The 26,885-nt window shown below is 42.2% G+C and overlaps 1 protein-coding gene across 5 annotated transcripts in view; it reads left to right on the top strand.

The window, feature by feature from the left end:
• CAST (calpastatin) overlaps positions 1-26,885 on the top strand; it is a 285,855-nt gene that overhangs the window by 220,894 nt on the left and 38,076 nt on the right. For all 5 annotated transcript variants that reach the window (XM_033914801.1, XM_033914972.1, XM_033914887.1 and 2 more), the window contains 8 exons: positions 6,401-6,496; positions 9,252-9,350; positions 13,338-13,418; positions 13,515-13,565; positions 18,831-18,926; positions 19,793-19,894; positions 20,415-20,510; positions 25,123-25,206. In XM_033914801.1, coding sequence (XP_033770692.1) covers positions 6,401-6,496; positions 9,252-9,350; positions 13,338-13,418; positions 13,515-13,565; positions 18,831-18,926; positions 19,793-19,894; positions 20,415-20,510; positions 25,123-25,206 — 705 coding nt within the window. The remainder of the gene's footprint in view (positions 1-6,400; positions 6,497-9,251; positions 9,351-13,337; positions 13,419-13,514; positions 13,566-18,830; positions 18,927-19,792; positions 19,895-20,414; positions 20,511-25,122; positions 25,207-26,885) is intronic.

Raw genomic sequence — 26,885 nt, 5'->3', positions numbered from 1 at the left:
ATAGTGCTGAATATTGGGATGTACTGCTTCAGTTTAGGAGGTAGCATTCCTGGAAACATTTCAGGGCAGGACTACTAAACAGATAGAAAACGATTAAGATGCACAGCCAAAAGTGATGCATTTGGTACCAATTATTGTTATTTTTTTTTTTAAGATTTGTGCTGGTAACACTGAAGATACTTGTATACATCATTTTGAATATTGACTTCAATGAATATAATAACCGCAAAATAAAAGCTAATAATCCCCCTCTTTTACAAAGGTACGCTAGCCGTTTTAGCGCACACTAAATGCTAATGCGTCCATTATAGTCTATGGATGCGTTAGTGCACGCTGAAACAGCTAGCACACCTTAGTAAAAGGACCCCAATAAGCGGTAATCCCAAAAGTCATGAGATCTCAGTTTGTTGAAATTACGGAATTGCTGGAGTGCTATAGATGTCCTGTCATTTATGCCCTACACTTAAAGCAGTTTCACCCTGGGAAAAGTATTCTTGTCATAATGCGCCATAATGCCAGTGCAATAGGAATGGTGTGCTGAACTCCATGCCTGCTCACGAGCATTCTGCAGAAGATGTCAATCACAGCTTTTCAGCGCCTCCTCCTTCGCCTCGGTTTCTGCTAGTGCTGCCCAATTCAGGGAAAAATAATTTGATTTTATTCGATTCACCCTATTAAATAAATTATTTGATTTGATTCACCTCCTTCCCACAGTGTGCCATGGCACACCTGAAATCTCAGGAGACACATTAGTGTGCCGTGGCACACAGTTATAATACACTGCCCTAATCCCTTGAATTGCTAAATGTTGTGGCTTGATATTAATTCAGGTTTCAGCAGACTGCTATCAGCTGTTGGGTCCCTCTGCTGTCGCTGCATTGTTGATTGCTCCCTTTCCCCATTTTGCCCTCTCCCCCCAAGTCCATCTCCTCCCTCTCCATCTGCCCCCCCCCCCCACCATATACCTTTATTTTGTTGTAAAATATGTTGCTGATGGCAACATATGGCACAGAGTTCTCTTGCCGCCTTTCCTAGCATCTTCTCTCCACTGCGGCCTGCCCTCAATGATAACTTCCTGTTTCCACTGGGGCAGCTGCAATGGAGAGAAGATGCCCGGACTAGTGGCAGGGTAGCTCTGTGAATCACATTCGCTACTGCTACTCAGCAATAACTTTTGCACCGACTTAAAGTCTGTCTTTTTCTGGAAACAAATCGATTTGAATCGGGCACCTCTAGTCTCTGCTGTCCTCTTTAGTTCTTCCTTCTGAAAGTGAGTATGAAGGTGTCGTTCTGATCTGCTCCCTTTATTCCTTTATTTTTGCGGAGTTTTTTGCAGTCTTTTTCAGTTTGCAAATTTTACATGGCTCCGGGACTGGCTGTGCCTGCTTGGAGAAGAGTAGACTCTGTCTACAGCTGGCAAGTGCATCCTTTGAGGACCTGTTCAGCCACCTTGCTGAATATTTGTGGAGCTCAGGGTTCCAGGCCCTTAGCATTTACTCGTTTCATTGACTCGGTCAGGAACTTGAGTGTGCAGGCTGTTAGACATCAATAGTGTCTTTCAATGCACTCATGGTACTGGCTGCAGTTTCAGCCTCCTTCTCTTTTCGGCGGTCATTGCAGCCTGGAGGGGTGGAAGTTCAGTCTAACTGAGGTCCAATTGGCAGCCTGAAGATCTCGTCATGACAGCTGACCGGTGGTTTGGCGCAAAAACTCCCTCCAGTTCCAGCTACCCTGTGAAGGAGCAGAGGCAGGTTGCAGTACCTTTCCCCTTGCACATGGTCTGTGATACAGGCTATCACAGCCTATGGGGAAAATTGAGGGGGGGAGCGGGTCTGAAAAACTATATTTTAACTGTTTCTACAGATAGACTTGTTCCCCCTCCCCAAAATTCCTATTTTTACTTATTTTTGGTTAGCCCTGAAATATTTTAATGCTGTTTTTTTGCACCAAAACGCTGTTGTGATGGCCATCCTGGATGTTTAAGTTCTCACTTTCTTAAAACACCTCATTTTGCCTCAAAATCAATAAGGCTGGAGACCTCAAACCCTAATACCTTTATATCAAGGATTATTTGCGCTGGATGGGCAGCTTAAGAGCACCCGTGCACTGTGTGGCATGGGAATGAAGGGGGGGGGGATTTTCGTGCTTAGCCCCTACACAGGCTGCTAGGGTTGGAGAAAGGAAGATAGGCCTGTCTGAGGGAATGAAGCACGTTCTGTGGTCCTGGGACAGCACTTTTGCACAACATGCAGGTGTAGAAGCTTTGCATCCCATTAAAAAACAATTGCTCCACTCTAAGAGACAAGGAGACTTGCCTTCTCAGGCCATTACCCCCAGAGTTTATTAATCTCCTCTGCCAGGCTCATGCACAAGGCAGAAACCCACCGGTCTAGCGCACAGACTTCGCTGGAGTCTCAAAGCCCTTCCTCTCTAATAGCGGACACTTTTTAGATCCTCTGCCCTAATGGAGATCATTACTGAGTCCCTCTGAGAACTGAAGATAGACCCTCTGCAAACTCCGTCCGCTCAGTGTTCTCTTCTGATTGGGTCCGGGCTCAGCCCACATCTTTCCCATGTCACCTGGACATGAGGGTCTTAATCATAGAGCCTTGGGAGACTCTTGAAGGCTCTCTGAGAGTGGCTAAAACCATGGCTAAACTGTAACCCATGGATAAGGAATTCCTACAAATGTTTACTATACCAAAAGTAGACTCTCTGGTAGCCCTGGTGATCAAGCACACTTTCCTACCCAGTGCTCAACAATACAACCTCTTCAGAATGCATTGCTGTTTTGCTCAAAGAGACTCCTGCAAGTTCCACTCCCCTGGACAGTGACAGCTAAGCGAAGCATGAGCTGGTGGCTTCGTCCACAGTCTTTGGCAAAAGGGATCCCCCTTCGGATTGATTCCTGGGTCACCCTAACAACACATGCCAGCTTGTTCAGCTGGGGGCTCATTGCAGGAGTCACCTGGTCCAAGGTTTGTGGATTCTTGGCTCAATGGAAGTGGTCGATAAACATATTGGAACTCCAAGCAATTCAGATAGCACTACTTCAAATGCAGTCTTTGCTGGAGGGCAAGGCAGTCAGTCTTCTCTGGTAATGCCACAGCATTGGCTTATGTCAACAGAGAGGGAGGCACCAAGAGCGCCCCGCTCTGTCAGGATGCAAAAGTATTGTTCTGTTGGGCAGAGACACACCTGCAGGTGATCTCAGTGGCGCATGTGGCCAGAATGGACAATGTTCAAGTGGATTACCTCAGCAGACAGACATTAGATCCAGGAGAGTGGATGTTATCTCCTCAAGCATTCCAGACCATTGTGAGCAGATGGGTTGCCAGACGTTCAACCTCATGACAACTGCAAAAAACAAGAAAGCAGATCAGTTATTCAGTCAAAGATATGATCCCAGAAATGCAGGTCTAAATGCCCTGGTTTAACTTTGTTCAGAGACAAAGCTGTTGTATGTGTTTCCCCCTTGGCCTATGATAGGCCAAGTGATCCACTGCATATCTCAGCACATGGGACCAGTGGTCCTTGTAGCACCAGATTTGCCTAGGCACCTGTGGTATGCGGATCTCGTTCATCTACAAAAGGAACAAAGTCTCAGACTCCATGTGCATCCATACTTGTTCTCACAGAGGTTGATTGCCCTAGAAGATCTAGGTCGCTGTGATCTTATGGCATGGCACTTGAGTGCATAGTGCTAGTCCACAAAAGGTACTCAGAAGTAAGGAAGAAGGTGTTGATGCCCCTGTACAAGTCATTGGTAAGGCCCCACTTGGAGTATTGTGTTCAGTTTTGGAGACCGTATCTGGCGAAGGACGTAAGAAGACTTGAGGCGGTCCAGAGGAGGGCGAAGAAAATGATAGGAGGCTTGCACCAGAAGACATATGAGGAGAGACTGGAAGCCCTGAATATGTATACCCTAGAGGAAAGGAGAGACAGGGGAGATATGATTCAGACATTCAAATACTTGAAGGGTATTAACGTAGAACAAAATCTTTTCCAGAGAAAGGAAAATGATAAAACCAGAGGACATAATTTGAGGTTGAGGGGTGGTAGATTCAGGAGCAATGTTAGGAAATTCTACTTTACGGAGAGGGTAGTGGATGCCTGGAATGCGCTCCCGAGAGAGGTGGTGGAGAGTAAAACTGTGACTGAGTTCAAAGAAGCGTGGGATGAACACAGAGGATTTAGAATTAGAAAATAATATTAAATATTGAACTAAGGCCAGTACTGGGCAGACTTGCACGGTCTGTGTCTGTATATGGCCGTTTGGTGGAGGATGGGCAGGGGAGGGCTTCAATGGCTGGGAGGGTGTAGATGGGCTGGAGTAAGTCTTAACAGAGATTTCGGCAGTTGGAACCCAAGCACAGTACCGGGTAAAGCTTTGGATTCTTGCCCAGAAATAGCTAAGAAGAAAAAATTACGAGTCTTTATTTGCCATCATATACTATGTTACTATGTTATGTTACTATGTTACTGACAATGATTTCTGCATATGCTAAGGCATGGGAGACATTCCAGCGCTAATGCAGCAAAGAACAGTTAGAGCCGGGCAGTGCCTCCAACTCGTACATGCTGGCATTCGTGCAGGAGGGCCTTGACATGGGAATAGCGGTGGCATCCCTTAGAGTTCAAGTAGCAAGACTCTTCTGCTTCTGGATCTGAGACGAGAGCTTCATTAGCAGCCCACCCGGACATAGGTTCACGAAGGGTGCCCTGAGACTATGGCCTCTGACTCGAGCACTGTTTCCATCCTGGTATCTTAATGTGGTCGTACATAGACTTGGCAGAACCTCGTTTGTACCCTGTACAGAAAGTTTCCCTCAAGGATCTGATGGTTAAAACAGTCTTCTTGGTGGCGATTACTTTGACCAGGAGAATCTCTGAATTGCAGACCCTGTCGTATAGCTAACAATTTCTTCATGGAGGTGGGAGTGACTTTGCTTATGGTTTTCTCCTTTTTACCAAAGGTCATTTCAGTGTTCCATATCAACCAAGAAATTAACCTGCTTGCATTTCACCCATAGGATCCAAGAAAAAGAATAAGGCCTTAAAGGTTTTAGATGTCAGAACAGTGCTATTAAGTTACTTGAAAGTAACCAATGAGTTTCATGTTTCAGATTGTTTTCGTAATAACCAATCAGTCAAGGCGAGGCAGGCCTGCCTCCAAGGCTAGAAGGTTTCATTGAGCTATATCCTCTGCCTGCATCGGTTACAGTAAGCAACCACCTGTCTCCTTGAAGGCACATTAGACAAGAGGAGTGGCCTCTTGATCAGAAGCTCAGGCAATTTTTCCCAAAGAGATTTGTAGATCAGCAACCTGGTCCTCCCTTCATATTTTCAACAAACTTTGTAGCAGCATGGGAGGATGCCACCTTTTGGGTGCTCAGTACTATGAGCATGCTCCTGTATACCACTCGAGAGTTTGGGAACTGCTTAGGTATGTCCCTACGGTTCAGCATACCATTCCTATTGCACTGGAAAAAGAGATTAGGTTCTTACCTTGCTAATATATTTTCCAGAAGATAGAAATGGTATGCTGACCCCCGCCCCCCTCCCCCCACCCAGCAATTATAGGATGCACCTGCTGTCTGATTTTAAGCTTCCTGGTCAGCTTCACAGGATTTTCCTGTCAGTCAGACTATGGGATTATAAAGAATCTCTTTATATTTAAAAGTGAGGAATTTTGAACTCTTTAAATGTTCAGGTTGTTTATGTTCTTGTGTAATATGTTTTCTCTCAGAGGCTTGTTAATATTTTTTCTTCCATTGCTGTTCATTCAGTGATTGTTTTACATTTATCTGAGCAGATCAGACACTTGGGGCTCCTTTTACAAAGCCATGCTAGGGTCTTAACGCGCGGAATAGTGTGCGCTACCGCCTCCTTTTGAGCAGGCGGTAGATTTTCGGCTAGCGTGCACTAAAATGCTTAGCACACCTTCGTAAAAAGAGCTCTTGGTTTCAGGGAATTCCTTCTCCTGTCTCCTTTAGGGCTGTCGCCGGCTTTGGTATGAACTGAAGAAGGTAGCAGAATCCAGAGAGAAGGAGAAGGTGCTGAAAAGCTGCGATTGACATCTTCAGAATGCTCGCGAGCAGGCATGGACAACCAACCCTATGGTTCAGCATACCATTCCTATCTACTGGAAAAGATATTGTCAATGTAAGAACCTAATCTTTCTTTTCCATATTCTGCTAACCCTGATTGCTCACTGATTTGTTGCGAGGGCTCATTGAAGTTACAGAAAATAGCAAAATTACAAACAAAGCAGTTTCAAAAAAACATATGAAATAGAGAATGCTTGAATTTTAGTGCAGCAAGCTCCATCAGTAACTGCTTGTTGCTCCAATTCAGTATGGATATGATTGATTATTTTATTTTCTTTGGGTTTCTATAGCATTCATTGGGTGGCGACAAACCAATGAAGGCCCAGCCACCAAGTCATATTGTCTCTGCTGCTCCTCCTGATGAAAAGAAGCAGAAGATGGAAGAGGTAAAGGAACTGCATTCATAAAGTAATAATGTGCCTCTTTATGCAACTTGTGGCACAGGAGATAAGGTGGGATGGAGGCGATTTTCCAACCATGGGAGGCAGCTCGGCTACCTCCTGTAGCCAGCAGTGAACCCAGAAATTCAATGCCATATCTATTCAATGCCATATCAATGCCAGCAGTGAACCTGGAAATTCATTGCCATATCATATGCCATTCATTGCCATATCTAGCCACTGCCATTGAATTTCCAGTAAGTTTAGCTGCGGTAGACATAGCCAGCCAAGCCAATATACATCATATGACCAGCTAAATCACCAGACCTACTATTTAGGTGGGTCTGTCTGACTGCTAGACTTAGCCAGTCAGCTATTGAATATTGGCGCTGACCAGCTTAATCGTATGTTGCTGACTGGGATATTCAGCGGGAGATGGCCAGCTGTCTCCCACTGAATATTGACAGGTAGTGGGTTAACACTGTTTAGCCAGCTAGGAGCAGTATCTGGCCAGCTGAATATCAAGTGAAAAGTGCCCAGGTGTATCACACATCATTCTTGTACTGTCCAACTAGAGTTTGATCATATCCTAGTATTTGAGATTCCAAACAGGGACTTTGTTGATGTGCAGTAGCACAGCTGTATTTTCAAACAATTCTAAGAATATTTTCCCAATTATCAGTAATAGAGCATGACTGCTTATAAGATATCACTCTTTGTCATCTTTGACCATTTTACTCCATCCTCCAGACTTTGACCATTATACTCCATCCTCCAGACCACTGAGCATCAAAATCTTTTTGGTTCATACTTGACACCTTCCCACCCACAGTCCAATCTCTGTGCCAGCTTGTTTTAAGTATAGTCCATTACATGGCAATTCTACTCTATAACCTATGTACCTATATTTGTGCACACTTTATGTTCATAAATGTGTACATTACTAATACACACCTGTCTAAGTACAAGGGTTAAATGAAAGGTAATGCCTCCAATTTTTATAAATCCTTCAACAGAAAGAAATTCTGTCACAGCTTGTTGCTTTACACTCAATGCTCATACTATTCTGCAAATGCCCACTTAATTTACATAGTGTGTGTTTGCAAAGTGAGGTATACACTTGGGCGAAGCATGAATAGTGACGAGAAGAAAGAGAAGGTTCCAAAGTACACACATTTTTATTTTTGATTTAGACCCCTGAGGCAAGCATATTTGCTAAAACGCATGGCCCTTGTTGGGACCTAATAAACTGAGTTTCTTTTACGTCATGGAGGCCCTTTGTGCTTTTCTTATTTTTCTTCCTGCAAAGCATGGATAGGATATAGACAGGGCTCCCACTTACCCATGCAACTTACAGACTACTTTATACATTATGTGCTGCACTGCTGCATTTAGCATTGTGACTGATGTAACTGTGAGTAGAGAATGACACGGGGATAAATTTGTCCCTGTCCCCCGCAGGAACTCAATTTCCCCGTCCCATCCCCATGAGTTTTGTTGCTGTCCCTGTCCCGTTCCTGTAAGCTCTGCCTTAACCGCACAAGCCTCGAACACTTTTGATTTTAAAGGGTTTGAGGCTTGTGCAGATGAGGATCAAGGATCAGTAAAGCCCTCTGCAACAGTGAACTAGAAAATTTTATTGCACTGTTTTATTGAAAGCCAGTCTAAATCTTCTTTATAAGAGAGTGTTGTGACTCTATTTCATTCACTCAATAACGAATTTGTGCACTGAAACTTTACTTATGAAAGTCTAAGACTTAAACTAGCCACCAAATGATACATTTAAATAGAAAAAACTACACACAAGTTCCTCAGTTTGCCACACAGTTTGACAGCTACCATACGTCAAAACTGTGTGGCAAACTGAGGAACTTGTGTGTATTTTTTTCTATTTAAATGTATCATTTGGTGGCTAGTTTAAGTCTATTTCATGCAGACACATATCCACGGTTTTGATGATATAGGCTCCTGAGGCAGGCCGTAGAGGCCGAAACATGTGCGTGTTGAGCCATTGCACAAGTTATTGTGATTGATGAATAAAATTTCACACCAACATTATTTTGGACTTTCGCTGTTGTTTGTTGGTTCCTGACTTTGCTGTGGAGGTCTTTCTCCTGGTTTTTGTCTCATTACACATGAGCTGAGCATGCAAATATGCTCGTAAATGATAGTAACCTAGTTTACACTTGTTCTGGATAAGATCTAGGCGTAAACATTACACTACTTATACTAGTGAAAGTGATCATGTCGTAAATGTAAACAAGTTTTCTATCACTTGTTCTAGCTTTCTGTAAAAAAAAAAAAAAAAAAATCTTAGGCACCCTGTTATAGAATTACACCCCCTCTCCAGATTGCCTTTGTAAAGCTGCCTATGTTATACAGGCAATCTAGGTACATATGTGCCTTTATTAAATAAATTCCCAGATGCAGCTCCTGTGCACAAATTTATGCCTGCCGTGAAGAAGGTGTAAATATGCACATGCACTCTACGGACATACTCACATATTTTATGAAATACATGCGTACATCACAGCTCTGCCTCTGCACTGCACATAGATTGTATAACATTAGGTGCACACACTCTCTGTGTGTGCACATTTGCAGTTGCATAATCTTTTCTGTATGTAAAATAGATTTTACAATAGGATAAAGCTTTATAAAATTGCCTCCTCCTGTTGTTTTTTTTTGTTTGTTTTTGTTTTTGAGGGGGGGGATTGTGCTGGGTGTGCTTAATTGTCACTTGCATCTATTTATTTTCAAGGCCGGGCTGGATAGTGCATTGGATGAATTAGTAGATACTCTTGGAGGACTAGAAGAAAATGTGCCAGAGTGCCCAGAGTTCACTGGCCCAGAAGTTACGGTAAATACTCTTCTTGTATGTCTCATGCAGAATATTTTGGGACTGATTATTCAGCTGGCAGCACTCAGCATTTTTGATGACTGTTGTCGGTGTTCAACCTGGAAATTTAATGCTGGGCTATGTCTGGGCTTTGGCACTGAGACCTGGATTCTATAAATGGCAGTATATTCTATTGCCATTAACTCTCACTGTTGATGGCACAAGAGCAGTGTTTTCTAACACATGGTAGGTGTACCCCAAGGGGTACATGAGACACCCACATGGGATATGTGGTAACTAACAATAATTTTTTTTAAAAACATCCTTTTATTCCCTTCCTCTTTGGCATTCAGTGGCAGCAGTTTAATTTGGGCCAGAAGCAGAAACTATACACAACATTTTCAGAGCAACTCTCTCTAGTGACATTCCTGGCAGGAAGTAAACTGATCCCTCTCCTTTTTACGCAGTTTTTCAGTGGCAGCAATTGAATTTGTAGCGGCTGCAGAAGCTACATTTGGCACATGCAGAGGAGCTTTATTGGTGCGATGTGCAGCATGCCTTTATAGCATCTGTGCAGCGATCTGATTCTGACACTCCACTGCTAGAAAGCTGCACCTTTCTCTTGCCTCCTCTGAACATCGGGGCTGTAGAAGACCCCATTTTATCATGGCTGCAGCCTTGCTTCTTGGCCTGCCATTGCTGGAGTTCTGCTGAATGCTGACCCACCACCGACAGAAAGCAGCATCTTCTGGTCTCCTCTGAATCTCAGGATTTGAGAGTTGAGTCAGGAGATCCAATTGCATTGCATCTGCAGTCATGCTCTGGTTCCTCAGACCAGAATTTGCAATCTGAGTATTGGGTGAGGAAAAAAACAACTTTACTGTAGGTTTGGGATGAGTAGGCATAACAAGAGAAAAGCAATGGTGGTGAGGAGAAAGTGGGATTTTGGTGTAGAGACGGGATGGGAAAAGAGAGGAGAATGGTAATGCATTTGTAAAAAGTGGCAGGAGAGAGAACAAAGTAAGGATATGGAGCGAAGGAAGATTGGGAAACGAAGAGCACAAGGCATGATGGGGCAGTGAGAAGGAAATGTGTAGTCGGGTATCATTAGAGAGTGAGAACCTCGTGATGTGTTTTGAGGCTTGGGCTTCTGGGGCTACTGAGTCCTTCCTTTGTCTCTCTGGGAGGGAGGGGTAATCCTCAGGCCATCATAGAAACAGCAAGAATCGTTTGGTCCTCAACTTAAAAGCTCCCACTGAGAAGTAAAATGATGGAACTGTCAAGCACCTCTTGTTTATGGTTTCTTTCAAATTTCTTATACTGCCCTTCCTGTTTATATCACAGGGTGGTTTACAATGAAAAATGACATAAAACAAAGGAATGCCATTATTAAGAAAGTAAAGAACCAATCATGCAACATAAGTATGTTAGTTATTTGAATGTACATCTGCCAGAGCTGGTTAGACAAGAGCATGAAATATAAGAAATGATGCTAATCCTGCTGCTTTCTAAATTTTCTAAGCACAGAATGTTTAAAAGAGGTAACAGACCTCACTTTTAAAGTTTACGCGGCTATGGTTGCATTCCTTGAATATTCTGAAGACAGTTTACTCTTCTGTATCATTGCTACTTGTATGTGCTATTTATTTTTAGTTTTCTTAGCATTGGCTCACTGTTCGTCACAAACGGATTATCCCTTCCTTGCAGCAAGTGGAGGTAGAGAAAAGACTGAATTCTACCAGTGATATCACTGAATAATCTGTGATGCCACCTGGAAGATTCCGGTATTTTTTTTTCTACTTTTAGTAGATGGTAGGGTGGGTTGCTGTTTGGTGCCCCTCTGTTCCTGGTCTAGCTCCCTGCTTTGCTGCAGCGTGGTTGATCCTGAGGGCCACTTCTGGGCTTATGGATTTGTTTGGTGTCTAGTCAGGCGCTGAACTTGGCTCCGCCCCAGTTCACACTTGATAGCCACTGGCTGTGGCTTCAGTGTCGGTCCCCTAGGACGATGCCCAGGGTGGGGTTCCCCATCTCCCTACCCCCATTTTGGGTATATGAATAGAAAGGTGCCTTGGTTCACTGAGCTTATTTGTTTTTCTTTTTCTTTTTAACAAAAAAAAAAAAAGTGGAGAAGCTGCCCATTGTGGAGAACTTTTTCTCCAGCCTTTATAATAGGCCCTGTCTGTAAGTCTTATTGTTCATTTTTACTTAAGTTTTTATAAGAACAGACTACCAGTCAAGGGGCCACACTGTTCATATGAGAGTGAAATACCATATTCTCATGATCCAGAAATATCAAAGAAGAGACAAATTCATTTAATCATGTATTTATACAATGGGTATAACTAATGAGCAGATTGGATGGATCGTTCAGGTCTTTATCTGCCGTCATTTAGTATGTTACTATGATACTCAAATATAAACTAAGATTTTTGCTCCAAAAATGGGGGTCTCGGTTTATATTCGAGTATCTCATCTCTCCGTGCCACTCGATGATGTAATTTTTTCTTCAACCTCACCCTGTCCTCCTGTTGTAGTCCCCATCACCATTGCCTTCATCCCATCCCCACAGCAATTGACATTTCTTTCTGAACCTCCCTCCCTTCCTGTCAACTCCAACGCCACAGCAGCCAACATTTCCTGCCTCCCTCCCCCCCCCCCTGATTATCCGATAATCAGCTCTTTACTTATCGTCTTCACCGGCAGACACTGACTGGATCGGAGTGGGACCTTGAGCATCTGCACATACTGGAAGGTTTGCCAGCTCCTGCCCTCTCTGAGAGTCTCAGAGGGCAGGAGCCAGAAGGCCTAAGAGCATACAAAGATGCTCAAGGCCTTGCTCTGATCCAGTCAGCACATAACTTTGTCAGCATCTGCTAGTGAAGCAAATGCCGGTAATTGAAGAGCTGATTATCGGATGATTGTGGGGAGGAGGGGAATGTTGGCTGCTATGGCAGTGCTGGCTTTAGGGAACCCTGGAGGAGGGAGGGAAGAGATGTGGAGAGTTGCTGGTCTGGTGGGCGGGGAGAGGAGTAGGGTCAGAGAGAGGGAAGATGTTCACCATTGTGGGAGAATAAGGACAGGGACACTGCAGCACTGTTGTAGTGGTGGAGGGATTCAGAAATAAATGATGGTTGCTGCAGAGGGGATACAGGAAAACTTGACTATAACGTGGGAGGATCTTCCTCCAACTTCGGAGGGAAGACTTCCGGCTCAGCCGCTGCCGGTGGCTTTGTGCAGAGAAACAACTGCAGCTGGAAGGAGGAGGGAGCTGGCCAGAAGGTAAACACCCTCTGGAGGGAGGCACATGCTTGGGGCACAGAATGGAGGGAGAGAGAGGGGCACGCTGGGACGGAAGGGATGGAGGTAGCACAAACATCAGACAAAGGAAGGAAGGAGGGAGGGGGCATGAACTTGTGACACGGAATGGAGGGATGGGAGCATGAGCCATAGGATAGAAGAATGGAGGAAGTGAGGGAAAGAGATGCTGAGGTGGGGAGAGAATAGAAAGGATGAATTGGGTGTCTGAGAGGGGAAGAGAAATGGTGCACATGAGGAGATGAAGAAATAGGAGAATTATTTGGCATAGGGAGGGAGAGAGAATTATTTGACATAGTGGTGGGAGAGGAGTGAGGTAGAGATGAATGGGGAAGAGAGAGATGAGAGGGAGTAATGTTGGATGTGGTGGTGGAGAGGGAATGGTGGGATGGATGGAAAGAGATGCAAGAGGCGCCTCAAGGAGGTGGAGAAGGTGGGAAAAATAGGATCCACGTTACATACAAATTCAACTTAAGAATGGTTTAAAAAACAGAACCCGTTCTTAAGCCAGTGACTGCCTGTACTGTTACTACATATTGTCAGTAAAAGAACCCTAAAACCTGAGAATTTGGTCTATTAAGTATTTAATGATCATGTGAGCTTTGTAGTGAATACTAAAGGGTTATTTAAAATACTGTATTATCAGTTGTTTCAATAAGAATATGTGAAAATGTATAACATACTTTATTACAGGAGACAAATACAGCTACGTATATAGAAGAACTTGGTAAAAAAGAGAGCACGATTCCCCCAAAGTACAGAAAGCTGCTAGAGGTAAGGGCGATGAGTGAAGGAATTGTACCAAACATGACTTCTTGTTTCAGAAATTAATGGCTTTTCATTCACCACAAAAACATCTTCTTCTTTCAGAACAATGATGGAAAGCCAATACCTCCTCCAAAACCAGAAGACGTTCCCAAGGTGAGAGGAAGTTGCACAGCACATTTCTGGCTAAAATAATGCAGAACAGAGCTCTAGATAAAAGCCTCCGATTTAGAAGGAACTCTGGTTTTATGTTGATTGTGACTTGGTTGCCTCAGTATACTGCCTCTGCTTGGGTTTAAGCAGTGCTTCTTGGGGGAAATTGATGGCTTATTTTATGGTTGGGTACCTTCATAAAGTAAAGACAGAGTCTCAAAATAGTGAAGAAATTGATTTCTGTTAGGAAATATTTTGATTTAGCTAGATTTGCCGTGATAGTTCATGTACTATTATCTCTACTGGATTATAGTAATAGTGTTTATGTTGGTTGGTCAAAAGCTATGCTTTAAAAACTTCAGATGATTCAGAACACAGTTGTTAAGATGATCTTTTCTGCTAGCAGATTTGATAGGATAACTCCTTTCTTTGTCTAGTTGCATGAGGTCCCAATTGAGGCTCAAATGGAACAGAGATCGGCATCTACTGCTGAACCCCAGGGCAGTCCAAAGAGACTGATGAAGAAATGACGGATGAGATTAAACATGAATGCAAGGGAGGCAATGCAGTTATCATGGGCAACTTCAATTATCCAGGGATAGATTGGAACCTAGGCAACTCCAGCTGCAGTAGACAGACCAAGTTCCTGGATGCTGTAGGCGATTGCTTAATGGAACAACTTGTCATGGAAAATACAAGAGGAAATGCGATTCTAGACTTAATTCTAAATGGACTACGAGGACCGGCACCGGGTATAGAAAAAGGGACACTGGGAAACAGTGATCACAACATGATCCACTTCAACCTAGACACAGGAACAAAAAATCGATCCAGAACGACAGCCATGGCATTGAACTTCCGAAAAGGGAACTACGAAGAGAATGAGAGTCATCGTGAGGAAGAAGATGAGGATAAGCACTGTAAATACGCTAGAGCAAGCATGGTTCCTTTTTAAGGACACAGTCACAGAGTGCAAAATTTATATATACCGCATATCAACAAGGGTTCCAAGAGGAAGAAGAACAAGGAACCGGCGTGGCTCACTGTAACTGAAGGAAGCAATCAGAGACAAGAAGACTTTGTTTAAGGAATGGAAAAGGACAAAAACGTAAGAAAACTGGAAAAAGCACAAACAATATCAAAGCCAGTGGTATAAGGCGGTAAGAGGGGCCAAAAAGAGACTATGAAGAAAAAATAGCCAAGGAGGCCAAAAACTTTAAGCTCTTCTTTCGATATATTAAGGGGAAACGACCCGCGAAGGAAGCGGTGGGGCTGTTAGATGACCAGGTAATAAAGGAAGTACTAAAGGAGGACAAAGCCATCGCCGACAAATTGAACACATTTTTTTTGCATCTGTATTTACCGAAGAGGATATATCCAATATACTGGAAGCTGACAGGCTATGCACAAGAAATGAAGACAGGAAACTGACAGGGACGACGGTCAGTCTAGAAGAGGTGTGCAGACAGATTGATAGGCTTAAAAACGATAAATCCCCGGGACCAAACAGTATCCACCCGAGAGTAATCAAGGAACTGAAAAGGGGTTATAGCTGAACTGCTCCAACTAATAGCCAATCTGTCGATCAAATCAGAAAAGATTCCAGAAGACTGGAAAGTGCAAATGTTACGCCAATCTTCAAGAAAGGTTCGATGGGAGATGTGGGAAACTACAGACTGGTGAGTCTGACTTTGGTACTGGGAAAGATGGTAGAGGCACTGATAAAGGACTGCATCATCGATTACCTTGACGGACACAAACTGATGAGGACCAGCCAGCACGGCTTCAGCAAAGGAAGATTGTGCTTGACAAACTTACTGCACTTCTTCAAAGGAGTAAATAGGCAGATAGACAAGGGTGACCCGGTCGACATCGTATATCTAAATTTTCAGAAGGCACTTGACAAGGTTCCGCATGAATTCCTACTTCGAAAAATTGCGAGCCATGGAATCGAGGGTGACATACTCACATGGATTAAAAACTGGTTGGCAGATAAGAAACAGAGAGTGGGGGTGAATGGACAATACTCGGACTGGAAAAGCGTCACGAGTGGAGTGCCGCAGGGTTCAGTGCTCGGGCCTGTGCTCTTCAACATATTTACAAACAATGTAGAAATTGGCGCGCCAAGTGAGGTGTTTAAATGTACGGACGATTCAAAGATATTCAGAGTAGTGAGGACACACAAGGATTGCAAAGACCTACAAAAAGACATAAATACGGTCGAGGAATGAGCCATGAAATGGCAAATGAGGTTCAACGTGGATAAGTGCAAGGCTATGCATGTCGGTAACAAAAATCATATGCACGAATACAGGATGTCTGGAGCTATACTTGGAGAGAGCCCCCAGGAAAGAGACTTGGGAGTACTTGTAGACAAGTCAATGAAATCGTCTGCGCAATGCGCGGCGAAAAGGGCAAACAGAATATTAGGAATGATTAAGAAGGGGATCACAAGCAGATCTGAAAAGGTTGTCATGCCATTATACTGGGCCATAGTGCGCCGTACATGAAAAAGGACATAGTACTACTCGAAAGGGTCCAGAGAAGAGCGACAAAAATGGTTAAGGGACTGGGGGAGTTGCCGTACAACACGAGGCTAGAGAAACTGGGCCTCTTCTCTCTTGAGAAGAGAAGACTGAGAGGGGACATAATCGAAACATTCAAGATATTGAAGGGAATTGACTTAGTAGAGAAAGAGAGACTGTTCACCCTCTCCAAAGTGAAGAGAATGAGAGGGCACTCGCTAAAGTTAGAAGGGAAAAGATTCCATACAAACGTGAGGAAGTTCTTCTTCACCCAGAGAGTGGTAGAAATCTGGAACGCTCTTCCGGAGGCTGTTATAGGGGAAAGCATCCTTCAGGGATTCAAGACAAGGTTGGATAGGTTCCTACTGGAACAGAACATATGCAGATAAGGCTAGACTCAAATAGGGCACTGATCTTTGACCTAAGGGCTGCCACGTGAGCGGACTGCTGGGTACGATGGACCACTGGTCTGACCCAGCAGTGGCAATTCTTATGTTCTTATGATTGCTTTCAAAATATTATTTGGTACAACCCCAGCTTATTTAGCAGGTTCTGATTTAATATCTCATGGTAACTCTCACTATTATCTTAGGAACCAGATGAGGTTAAACCTCCAACAGTCAAATGGAATAGGTCTTGCAAACATGCTAATTCCTCATTTGTGTATCAAATGATTTTAATTTGGAATGCACTTCCTATTGAAATTAGATATTTACTACTACTACCATTACTAAATAATTTCTGTACTGTAGTATTACTATATGCAGCACAGTACAGACGCTAGACTTCAAGTTTATTATTATAGCTTGATATACCGCTTTCATCTAGCTGTCCCCTATGCCTGGAATAAATTACTTGAGTTTGTCTTCCAAGTCCCTTCCCTTGTTTAAAAGCAGACTGATAACCCACCTTTTTGATATAGCCTTCAGTCCACAACCCAGCCACAGATTAATCATTCCCCTTAACTGTATCCATGACATCCTGTTTGTCTGTCTTGACTGTTTAGATCACACATGTCAAACACAAGGCCTGGGGGCCAAATCCGGCCTGTCTGGTGGTTTTATGTGGCCCTCGGTGACTGTGTCGCATCTAAATGCCTGACTGTGCAGCCCGGGTCCCAGTGGCACTCCAAGCTCCTCACCATGCTGCCTGAGTACCCATTTGCAAGCAGAAGGACCCAGTCCCAATGTAAAAGCTAGGTTGGAGCAGGGCACTCCACAGAAGTGCCTGACCGCGTCACAGGTGTCTCAGGGCGAGGAAGGATCTATACTTCTACTAAGACTAAGTATCTTAATAGAAAATTCAGCTCTCGACTTAGCCTGTGTGTTAGATTTCGGCCCCTTATGTGATTGAGTTTGACACCCCATAAGTTCTTTTAAGCAGGGACTGTCTTCTTTCTGACTGTACAGCATTGCATCATCTTGTTAGCGCTATTGAAATAACTAGTAGTATATATTATATGCAGGTACTTTCTCTATCCTAGTGTTCAGTTTTTGTACCTCAAGCATTAATGAGGTAAGGATGGTGGGTGTTACGTAAATTGCCCAGAGTCACAAGGAGTTACAGTGGTAATTGAAAATTCACTTTAAAAAAATAGGAACCGGTGGAATCTTAGCATATATCTACTCTCACTTCAATACCACCCAGAAAAACATTGATTTCCAAATCAATTTCAAACCAAAGCTCTATAGACGTAAGTACATAAATCAAAATGCTTTGAACAATGGCAGCAGCCATTTTTTTTTTTTTTTTTTTTTTTTTTGAGCAATAGTACCGATTTAATTCAATGATAGTCCCCTAGCCCTGAAGTAGCTTGAATTAGCGAAAAGCTGGTCATCGTCAGTAGTGGGACTTAAAACTATATGTTTACAATGGAGTTCTACACAAATAAGTGTTGCATTTTTCAAACAACTTTATTGATTAGAAGAGATCAAGTTTACTGTTTATTATAAGAAATACTGTTTACATAAGAAACTAAGTTCACTATGAATGATTTTGTAAAAAGGGTTTTTAAGCCTATGAGAAGGCACTTTTGAGTTTGTAAGAACAAGAGTTCTGAGCTGTGCCCTGAGGCTTTTTGTTCCCCTCTTTGATGAGCGTTTTGATTTATGTATTTGGTTTGGAAATTTAATGTTTTTCTGGGTGGTATTGAAATGAGAATTGAATCCTGTTCCCCCATTTAGAAGAGCAGCTAAAACATTTTTGTTTAGAGAATAGTGGATTGATGGTTAATTGTCGATTCATTTATATCTTTACATATTGAGCTTTATCTCCAGGGGTATTCTCAGCTTTCTTTTGTATGACCTGCTTTGAGCTGAATAGATATATGCAGGCTATAAGAATAAAAAAGTAAGTAAGAAGTACAGTATGTAGTTCTCAGGTATGAGGATGAAATACCAGGACTTCAGGCCAAGCCGTATATCAACTTGAGCAATGAAGGGAGTTACATATGATCAAATTAGGAGTGTGCTTAGTAGTATCAGAAGCAGGAGTGTCTTTTGTGTTACACTGACATATCAGGTCAGGTGATAGTCTTACAAATTAATAATTTTATTTAGCCCTGTTTTCTTTTTGAAAAAGATGTAAATCAAGATACCTGTCTTGCTGACAAATGTTGATCCGTACTTTGGAGCATGAGTAGCATGGGGTGGGAGAGAAGACTGTATCTAATGAAGTTGTTTTGCAAAATAAATTGCTAATTACTTGTCACATGTTGTGTCTTTTTTTTATTTTGATGCTGTAGCCCATGAGTGAGGACGAACTTGCTGATTTATTTTCAAAGGATTTTAGATGTCTGCCAGATACTACAGTACAGTCTGTGCCACCTAGCAAATCAAAGGTTAGTGACTTATTTGTATTCCTGGTCAGAGCACCAGATCCATGGCAGTACGGTGGTTTAGAGAACAGAACTGTTATTCCAAAATTTCCATTTTGATTGTCCTATCTTGTAGGTGCTGAGATATCTTGGGTCAGACACCTGTGATCAAAATGTGATCATGATATGTGCTAAAGAAAGACATTGCAACTTTGTGTAGCATTGTTTACCTGGATAACATTATGGTTCTTTTAGAAACTGTATTTGGGTTGTAGACATCTGAAAAACAGCACTTGGATATCTGTATTTCATGGAGAAGGGGAAGGAAAAGGGGATGAGATTGATATACTGCCTTTATGTGGTTACAATCAAAGTGGTTTAAATCAGTGGTTCCCAACCTTGTCCAACCAGGTTTTCAGGATAGCCCTAATGAATATCCATGAAAGAGATTTGCAGGTAATGAAGATGATAGGAATGCAGATCTACCCCATGCATATTCATTAGGGTTATCCCGAAAACCCGATTGGCTAGTGGTCCTCCAGGACAGGGTTGGAGACCACTGGTTTAATTAATATATACTGCTACTTATTTTGTACCTGAGGCAATGGAGGGTTAAGACTCACAGGGAGTCCTTGCCCAGAGTCACAAGGAGCTACAGTGGGGATGAAACCCAGTTTCTCAGGCTGCTCCACTAACCACTAGGCTACCCCTAGATGATAAAAATAAAATCACCAGATTAGTTTTAGTAGGGCAGTACATGCTAAATTTATTTCAACTCTTTAAAATTTGGATCATATGATTTAATCATGCGATTAAAAATTTTAATCGATGTACCTCCTTAATTTATATAAATCCTAATGTCTCATCCTTTTCATATTATGTCATTGTAGGATTCTGTAGATTCCAAAACAGCGCCTCCTAAAGAAGTAGTTTCTCAATCTGCAGCATCTGCAGACCAGTCTGCGGCTGCCCCCACACTGCGCACTGCTTCAGTAAGTGACCTAAACAGCTTCGTCACTGTTTAGACATCAACTCTTGCAGTTATCGTTTTTGAGAAATATGATATTGAGACTGGATTACAATTACAATCTTTGTTCATATACTGCAAATACATACCTTTGCGAAGTTAATTGCAGTTTACAAATGTTAAGAGTGGAGACATTATCTCAATGTAATTCTCTTTTAACACATATTTACTAAAGAGGTATGTCTTCAATACCCTTCTAAAACTTTTATAGTTAGTCAAAGTACTACAAAGTACTACAAACTTTTATTTTTATATATATATATATATATATATATATATATATATATATATATATATATATATATATACACACACACACACACAGGAAACTGAACTGAAACAATTGAACAAAACAAAAGCTGAAAATGTGCTGTTGATTTTTACATTACAGGAAAGCTGCCAAATTATAATTGTGTATTGAAACATTTACTGTGCTGTTGTAGCAGCTGTTTAATCATTCTATCTATCTATGCAATAATTTACAGAAAGCAGCGGCTGATCCACTAGATGCTTTGGCGGGCACTCTGGGGAAGAGAGAGCATGATCCACAGGATGGTAAACCAGTGGTAGATAAAGTCAAGGTATTGAGACCTTGTGTTTCTCAGGCATTGTGTTTAGGCTTTAAAAATCAACTACAGTAGACTCTGTTAACTAGAACTCAAGCAGCCAGCAATTTAAAAAAAAATCAGAAATACTGTAATACTTTAAAAATAAAATCGATTTCTGCCCCCCCCCCCCACACACCCCCACTTAGTCTACCACATGTTTGGTAGTTTGTCTGGAACAGTTTATGGTATGGGATATAGTATTAGTTAGGCCTGTTTTTAATAGTAGCTCTCAAGCAACCAGAAACTACATTTATCCGGCATCTATCAATCCCCATGGGTGTTGGTTAATTGAGAGTCTATTGTACCATGCAGTAAGGCCTGCACTGTTTTTAATTTTCTGCAGCCTGTTACTTGTTTACAGTAGCTTCCATCCACCTGGATCAAAGGTAATATATATTTCCTTCCCATTGTTTTATAAAGGTGCAAGAAGGCCCATACACCAGAAGGGATGCAATGAATTTTCTAGTTTTGAATAGCCCAACATATCATATTGCTGATGGACGTATTTTATTAAATAATGCCTACTTTTATGTTGTTCAACAGGCAAACAGAGAAAATCTTGCCTTGGAATACCAGCAGTACAAAAGAAAGGCAAGGGAGATGTCCTTTCAACCGAGAGTAAGTCTTTATTATGTCAAGAAAACTGTCCCAACAAGGATCCTAGTTTCGGCGTGTATATAAACGCCTTCTTCAGGGGTCAATATAAAACATGTGAAAAGGTAACAATGACCATAAAATAAACTAAATGCATAAAACAGTAGTGATGACACTCGTTTTACTTATAATAAAACATGTTTCACTAGTGTTTTAACTTTGATTTCAATATGCGATGTTCTACATTTTACACATGCATGTCACTATGATGTATTTACAGACAGATTTTTGTGAAGTTTTAATGTATTTTACATGTTTTATAGTTTCCCTTGAGGAAGGCATTTATATATGCCGAAACTAGGATTCTTGTTGGGACTGTTTTCTTGACATAATAAAGACTTGTTCTCTGTTGAAAGGACATCTCTATTTCTTCTGTACTGTTTGTTTTATGTTGTGCCTTCCCGGCTCTCCATCGCAACAGCAATGATCTTGTTTCAGCAGAGAAGGATCTCTTTATCTAAAAGTGTTCACATCCAGTGCTGAATAGTCTTATAGTGTTAATGCTTGTTTGGCTATGTTCGACTAATGCAAAAGTCACTCGAGATGTAGAAACAAAATTTAAGTCAAACTGTTTGTCAGATAGTGAATACAATAGAACTCTGCTCAGAGACATGAAGGCTGATCTCTCCGCCTCACCCACCAATCATTGCAATGTTCAATAAAACTTCACTCCAAAACTCTTGTTTATAATATACGTGATTTGCTAGCTTATTCAGCTATGCTGAGACTATTATCACTACCTTATAATTGTGATAATAGTCTCAGCTTAGCTGGATAAGCTAGCAAATCACGTATATTATAAACAAGAGTTTTGGAGTGAAGCTTTATTGAATACTGCAATGATTGGTGGGTGAGGCGGAGAGATCAGCCTTCATGTCTCTGAGCAGTGTTCTATTATATTCACTATCTGACAAACAGTTTGACTTAAATTTTGTTTCTACATCTCTTGAGTGACTTTTGCATTAGTCATACCTACTTCTTTAGTTACTCAACAATCACACTATAGTTGAGTTAATTACCCCTGTAGTTTTTTGTTTGGCTATGTTCAGCACACACCTGAGATTTATAGACTGGAAAAAGAAGCGGGGCTTAAATTTAGAAAATCTAACTCTATTTTCTGTTCTGATAATTTAATCAGGCATTTATAACTTGCTTCTACCTCCATTTGAGCTTTGCTATCTTATAAAGTACATCTCAATTCTAGATATGTTATGGTCTATTAAACAAAATTGTAGATGTGCAAAATTTTCTGTGTGGCACAGTACATTGTGGCTCAGTACCAGAAAGTTCTGTTGGTGGCACTATGACATGAATTGCCAAACAGCACCTTTATGTTCACCTCTCTATTAATGGAGACAAAATTTTACAGTCCCTACTATACTTCTGCATTCAGGTCCTGATTCTATAAATGATGCCTAATATGTAGGTGCCGAGGAGTGCAAGTGTCAGTCTTAAGCTAGGTGCTGTTTATAGACTCACGCCTAGTGGCGCCTAAAGCAGTCTTATGCACTGGTAGAATGTTGATCACTGCTGGCTGAATATCATATATGGGAAATACTGTACATATATAATTTTGTGGACACCCACAACACTTCTTTTAATTTGTGTGTCCTGAACATCTACACATGCAAATACTGTAGAGATGTTCTAAAATTACCATTCTTTTTCGTCCACCAGACTGGAAGAAGCCAGCATAACAAGCAGATGGAGGTGCTAGCTCTATATAATAAGAACCCCTCATTCAACCTCAGCAGCTCAGTATTCAGTGTCTTCAGCAAACTGTGCTGCATGAGCTGTCCTTCACCATCTGGGGGAAAAAAAAGAAAATAAGTGGCTCCCCCTTTCCCTCAAAGCTTGGGGCTTAGTTCAATACTCACAAGGGCAAGGTCTTTCTGCCCCAGCAGAGGAGAGTAAAACTGCAAGGCCAGAATCCACCCTTCTGGTAATGTTGATATCTCAGCCCTGGGATTTCATGCAGACATTGGGCTCCATAGAGGCAGCTTTAGACTGGTGACATGGCATGGGCCCCACAAGCACCCGCTGCAGTGGAACGTCCACTCTCAATGGTCAGCTAAGATTCAGTCATGCTTTAAGTGACTGCCATGGTTACTTGAAGTACATATCAGTTTGAGGTAGTGAATCCAGGAGCACAATCGGATGAAAGACATGAATCTGAAAGTTCCAGGCTAGTTGGTAGTGACGACTGATGCCAGTTTCCTAGATTGGGGAGCACATTGTCTGGGCAGGTGATCCAGGAGTGTTGGTCACATTCTGAGGCAACCTGGTTGATCAGCCGGTTGGAGACTGAAGCCATAAGGAGGACAATGTTGCACCTAAGAATATCCAAACAAAAAATAGTGAACTAACACAACAATATATTTTTATCTGACAAGAGTGGACTTTGTCGAACCAGTGAAGAGATGATTGACTCTCTATACTTGATCTCATTTAATAAGGAGAAAAAGACCTCATTGAATGGGATAGATAGCCTGCATTAATGATAGACATTCTCATTAGTTCTGGACCAGTCTGGTGGATGAAAAAAGAGGAAAATTTTGGTATTATCTGCTACACTTCTCCCTCCAAATCTGCGGTTTCAGTATCCATGGATTCGGTTATTTGTGATTTTTTTTTTTTTTTTTAAACAGGAAATGCTGCATTCCAGAACTCCCCGCCTCCCTCCAGCCTTCCCCCCCAGTGTCCTGGACCTTATCTGGTGGTCTAGCGGGCTTTTGGGGCAGGAGCGATCTTCCTACGCTCCTGCCCCGTGCAGATCACTGAGACAAAATGGCTGCGGGGAGTTGCCGTCATTGTCTCGCCAAGGGGAAGGCGGGAGGGAGGCGGGGGTGGGTCAGAGCTGGCCAAAAAGTTATTTGTGATTTTTCAACATTCGCGGGCCAGCTCTGTCCCTAACCCCCGCGAATATTGAGGGAGAAGTGTATTTTTCTTGAGTCCAATTAAACTAGTCCACAAGCCCACCCTTCAAGAAACAAGCCTCCAAGCAGACTGATGGATCTTTGCAGACTCAGTGTGGAGGTTGGAGACTCCTGGTGATCCACAGCTTGTGACCATCTCCTATTCAAGGTGGATCTTTCTTTTGCTAAGGGAGTGTTGAGGGATGCAGTAGTGAGTTACTTCTGCTTGGAATACTGAGCTGCTCAAACTGCATAAGTGCTCTTACAAGGTCTCATGTCTTCATCTGATGACTGAGGGACATAACCCATCAGCATTAGACTAATCTGGTTGAACTCGATGAAGAAAAATTAGCTAAAACCAAATTTTTCCTTTACACACATATACCATATATACTCAAATATAAGATGATCCAAATATAAGTCGAGGTACCCATTTCCCCCCAAAAAGTTGACTCGAATATAAGCCAGGAAAAGGGGGGGAAGTGTTAATATACATCTGCCCTGCTCTGCCAGGATTTGCACCATGTCCCACCTTCATGCCCTGTCCCTGCAGAAGCCATTCAGGGAGCGGCTCAGGGCTGGGCAGGAATGCAGAGAGCTCGCTCATGTGCCCGGTGTACCACTGGGCTGCAAGAACTCAGTGTGGGGAAGGTGCGCAGAAAGCTCGCTTCTGCACAGAACACCGCTGGACCCCAGAGATTCAAAAAGGTACACAGGGGAGGAAGGTAAAATAATTGCCAGAGTCAGCTGGGACAGGAGATGAGAAGGATCCCTCCTGTCCTGCCACACCACTAGATCACCAGGTCATACGGCAGGCTCAATGGAAGCCTGCAACAAGTCCAGAAAGGGGGGGGTGCTGACCCTAATATAAGCCAAGACCCCCATTTTTGGGCCATTTTTGGAGGCCCAAAAATCTCATCTTGTATTCAAGTATATACGGTAGGTATCTTACAAGACTTCTGAACTGACCTCCAAAATATACTTCTAATAAAGTGATACCCTTTATCCTTGAACAGGAGAAATCTGGTAAAGGTAAAAAGGACAAGCTTGGTGAAGATGAGGAGACAATCCCTTATGACTACAGGCTAAAAGAAATAAAGGTGACACACTTTTCTGTCAGTGCATTTCCTGCTCTTTATTTTATTTTTCCATAGCAGACACTTTTGATAAAGATGCCAGGGTTCCTTCACATTGGCACTGGGGTGGATCATTAGATGGTACTATAGATTCAGGATCTTATAGTTTTTGAAGTTTTCAAATAATAAAACTTTTTTTATTTCTCTCTACCAATGAACAAAGTCTTTAGAATTTGCCACCTTAGAAATAAGATACAGTGCTGCTAAGAAAGCAACTCTGATATGAAATAATTGTAATTTGTTTTGCCTAACTTGAGCGGCAAAGCTGTCTAAAAGCAATTTTAAAATTCTTTAAAAACAAAAATGAAGGCACCTACAAATCTGTCACCTAGATCACATTTACGAGGGTGCCTTAGAATACCTATGGTTAAAGTAGATATGGCTAATGCCGGAAATGACCTTAGGCATCCTTAGGAACCTCTATAGATGTGATTCATTTCAAAGGTAGGCACTCGAAATGTAGGCCTCAAAAACCCTGGTCTATATTTCTGGTGCCTATGTTTGACATGAATGCATTTCTACAAATGGTGCTGTTGCATGATTGACATGCGAATGGCAGCCATTTTTTTGGGTGGACACTACTGGCACTGTTTATACTGTTCGGCCCTAAGTACCGTATGTACCTGAGGCAGGGGTAGATAAGGTGACTTGCCCAAGATGACAGTTTGTGTCAGAGATTCTGCCACTAGGAACTGAACTCTGGGTTCTCTTATTTCAGCCCATTAATGTACCATTGAACCACTTCCTCTTCCTTTATGAATTGGTGGTGCTTGTTACATCTTTGGCTGTATTTAAGACCCATCTCTTTGAAATTGAAATCTCCTGTCTCTTGTCTTGACCCTCTCGCATTAAACTTATTTTAATAGTTCAGTGATTACTAGAAATTATATTTTCTATCTCATCTAGGTTGTAAGCTCCATATTTTATGTTTTCCACTGTGTTGTGTATGACCAGTGGTATTATAAAAATCTGTAGTAGTATCGGCTATTCCTGATAGATTTTTCTATGTAACTAGTCCTGCCCTTTGATTCTGCTGGGATCCATGGTGGCCTATGTTCAAACAGGGTTACCATATAGGTCCATGGCTATAGGCAGAGGTGGAACCATTATATGCATGACCATATAACCTTAAGAAACAAGAACTACAAATTACACATGCAGTATCTTATCTCCATGTCTATATAGAGAGAGGCTATGTGGTAACCTAAATGCTATTAGGAAATGCTGGAGCCAACTGGCAACCTTCATCAGAGATATAGTTCTGATTTCTCTAAGTTGAACAAGACTTTGGGCAGGATTCACTAAAGTACCGAAATCTATCCGCTTCGTGTCCTATCCGTTTCCGAGTCATTGTAGGCGATCGATTCTGTAAAGCTTGTCCATGCAAATGATCCAATCGTAAACACGCCGCTATTAGCGCTGAAACATCGATGACGCGCGTGCACCCTGTATCCTTGTTGGTTTTGAAGCTCATAACGCATGCGCTAGCTCTTTAGGACTTCACTGTGTAGAAATGGGACGTGGTTTAATCATGGATGTCATTAGTGGTCTCCGAATGCGCCTACCGCAAAGCATTGTTGTCGTAAAAAAGGCAATATAAGGAAGTATTCTTACCAACTGTTGTTTTTCTGAAGTACTGTTGC

The sequence above is a fragment of the Geotrypetes seraphini genome, chromosome 1 (assembly GCF_902459505.1).
Source record: "Geotrypetes seraphini chromosome 1, aGeoSer1.1, whole genome shotgun sequence".
NCBI classification, from domain to species: Eukaryota; Metazoa; Chordata; class Amphibia; order Gymnophiona; family Dermophiidae; genus Geotrypetes; species Geotrypetes seraphini.
Note: the sequence above shows the minus strand (reverse complement) of the source record. Positions and strands in the feature narration are given on the sequence as shown.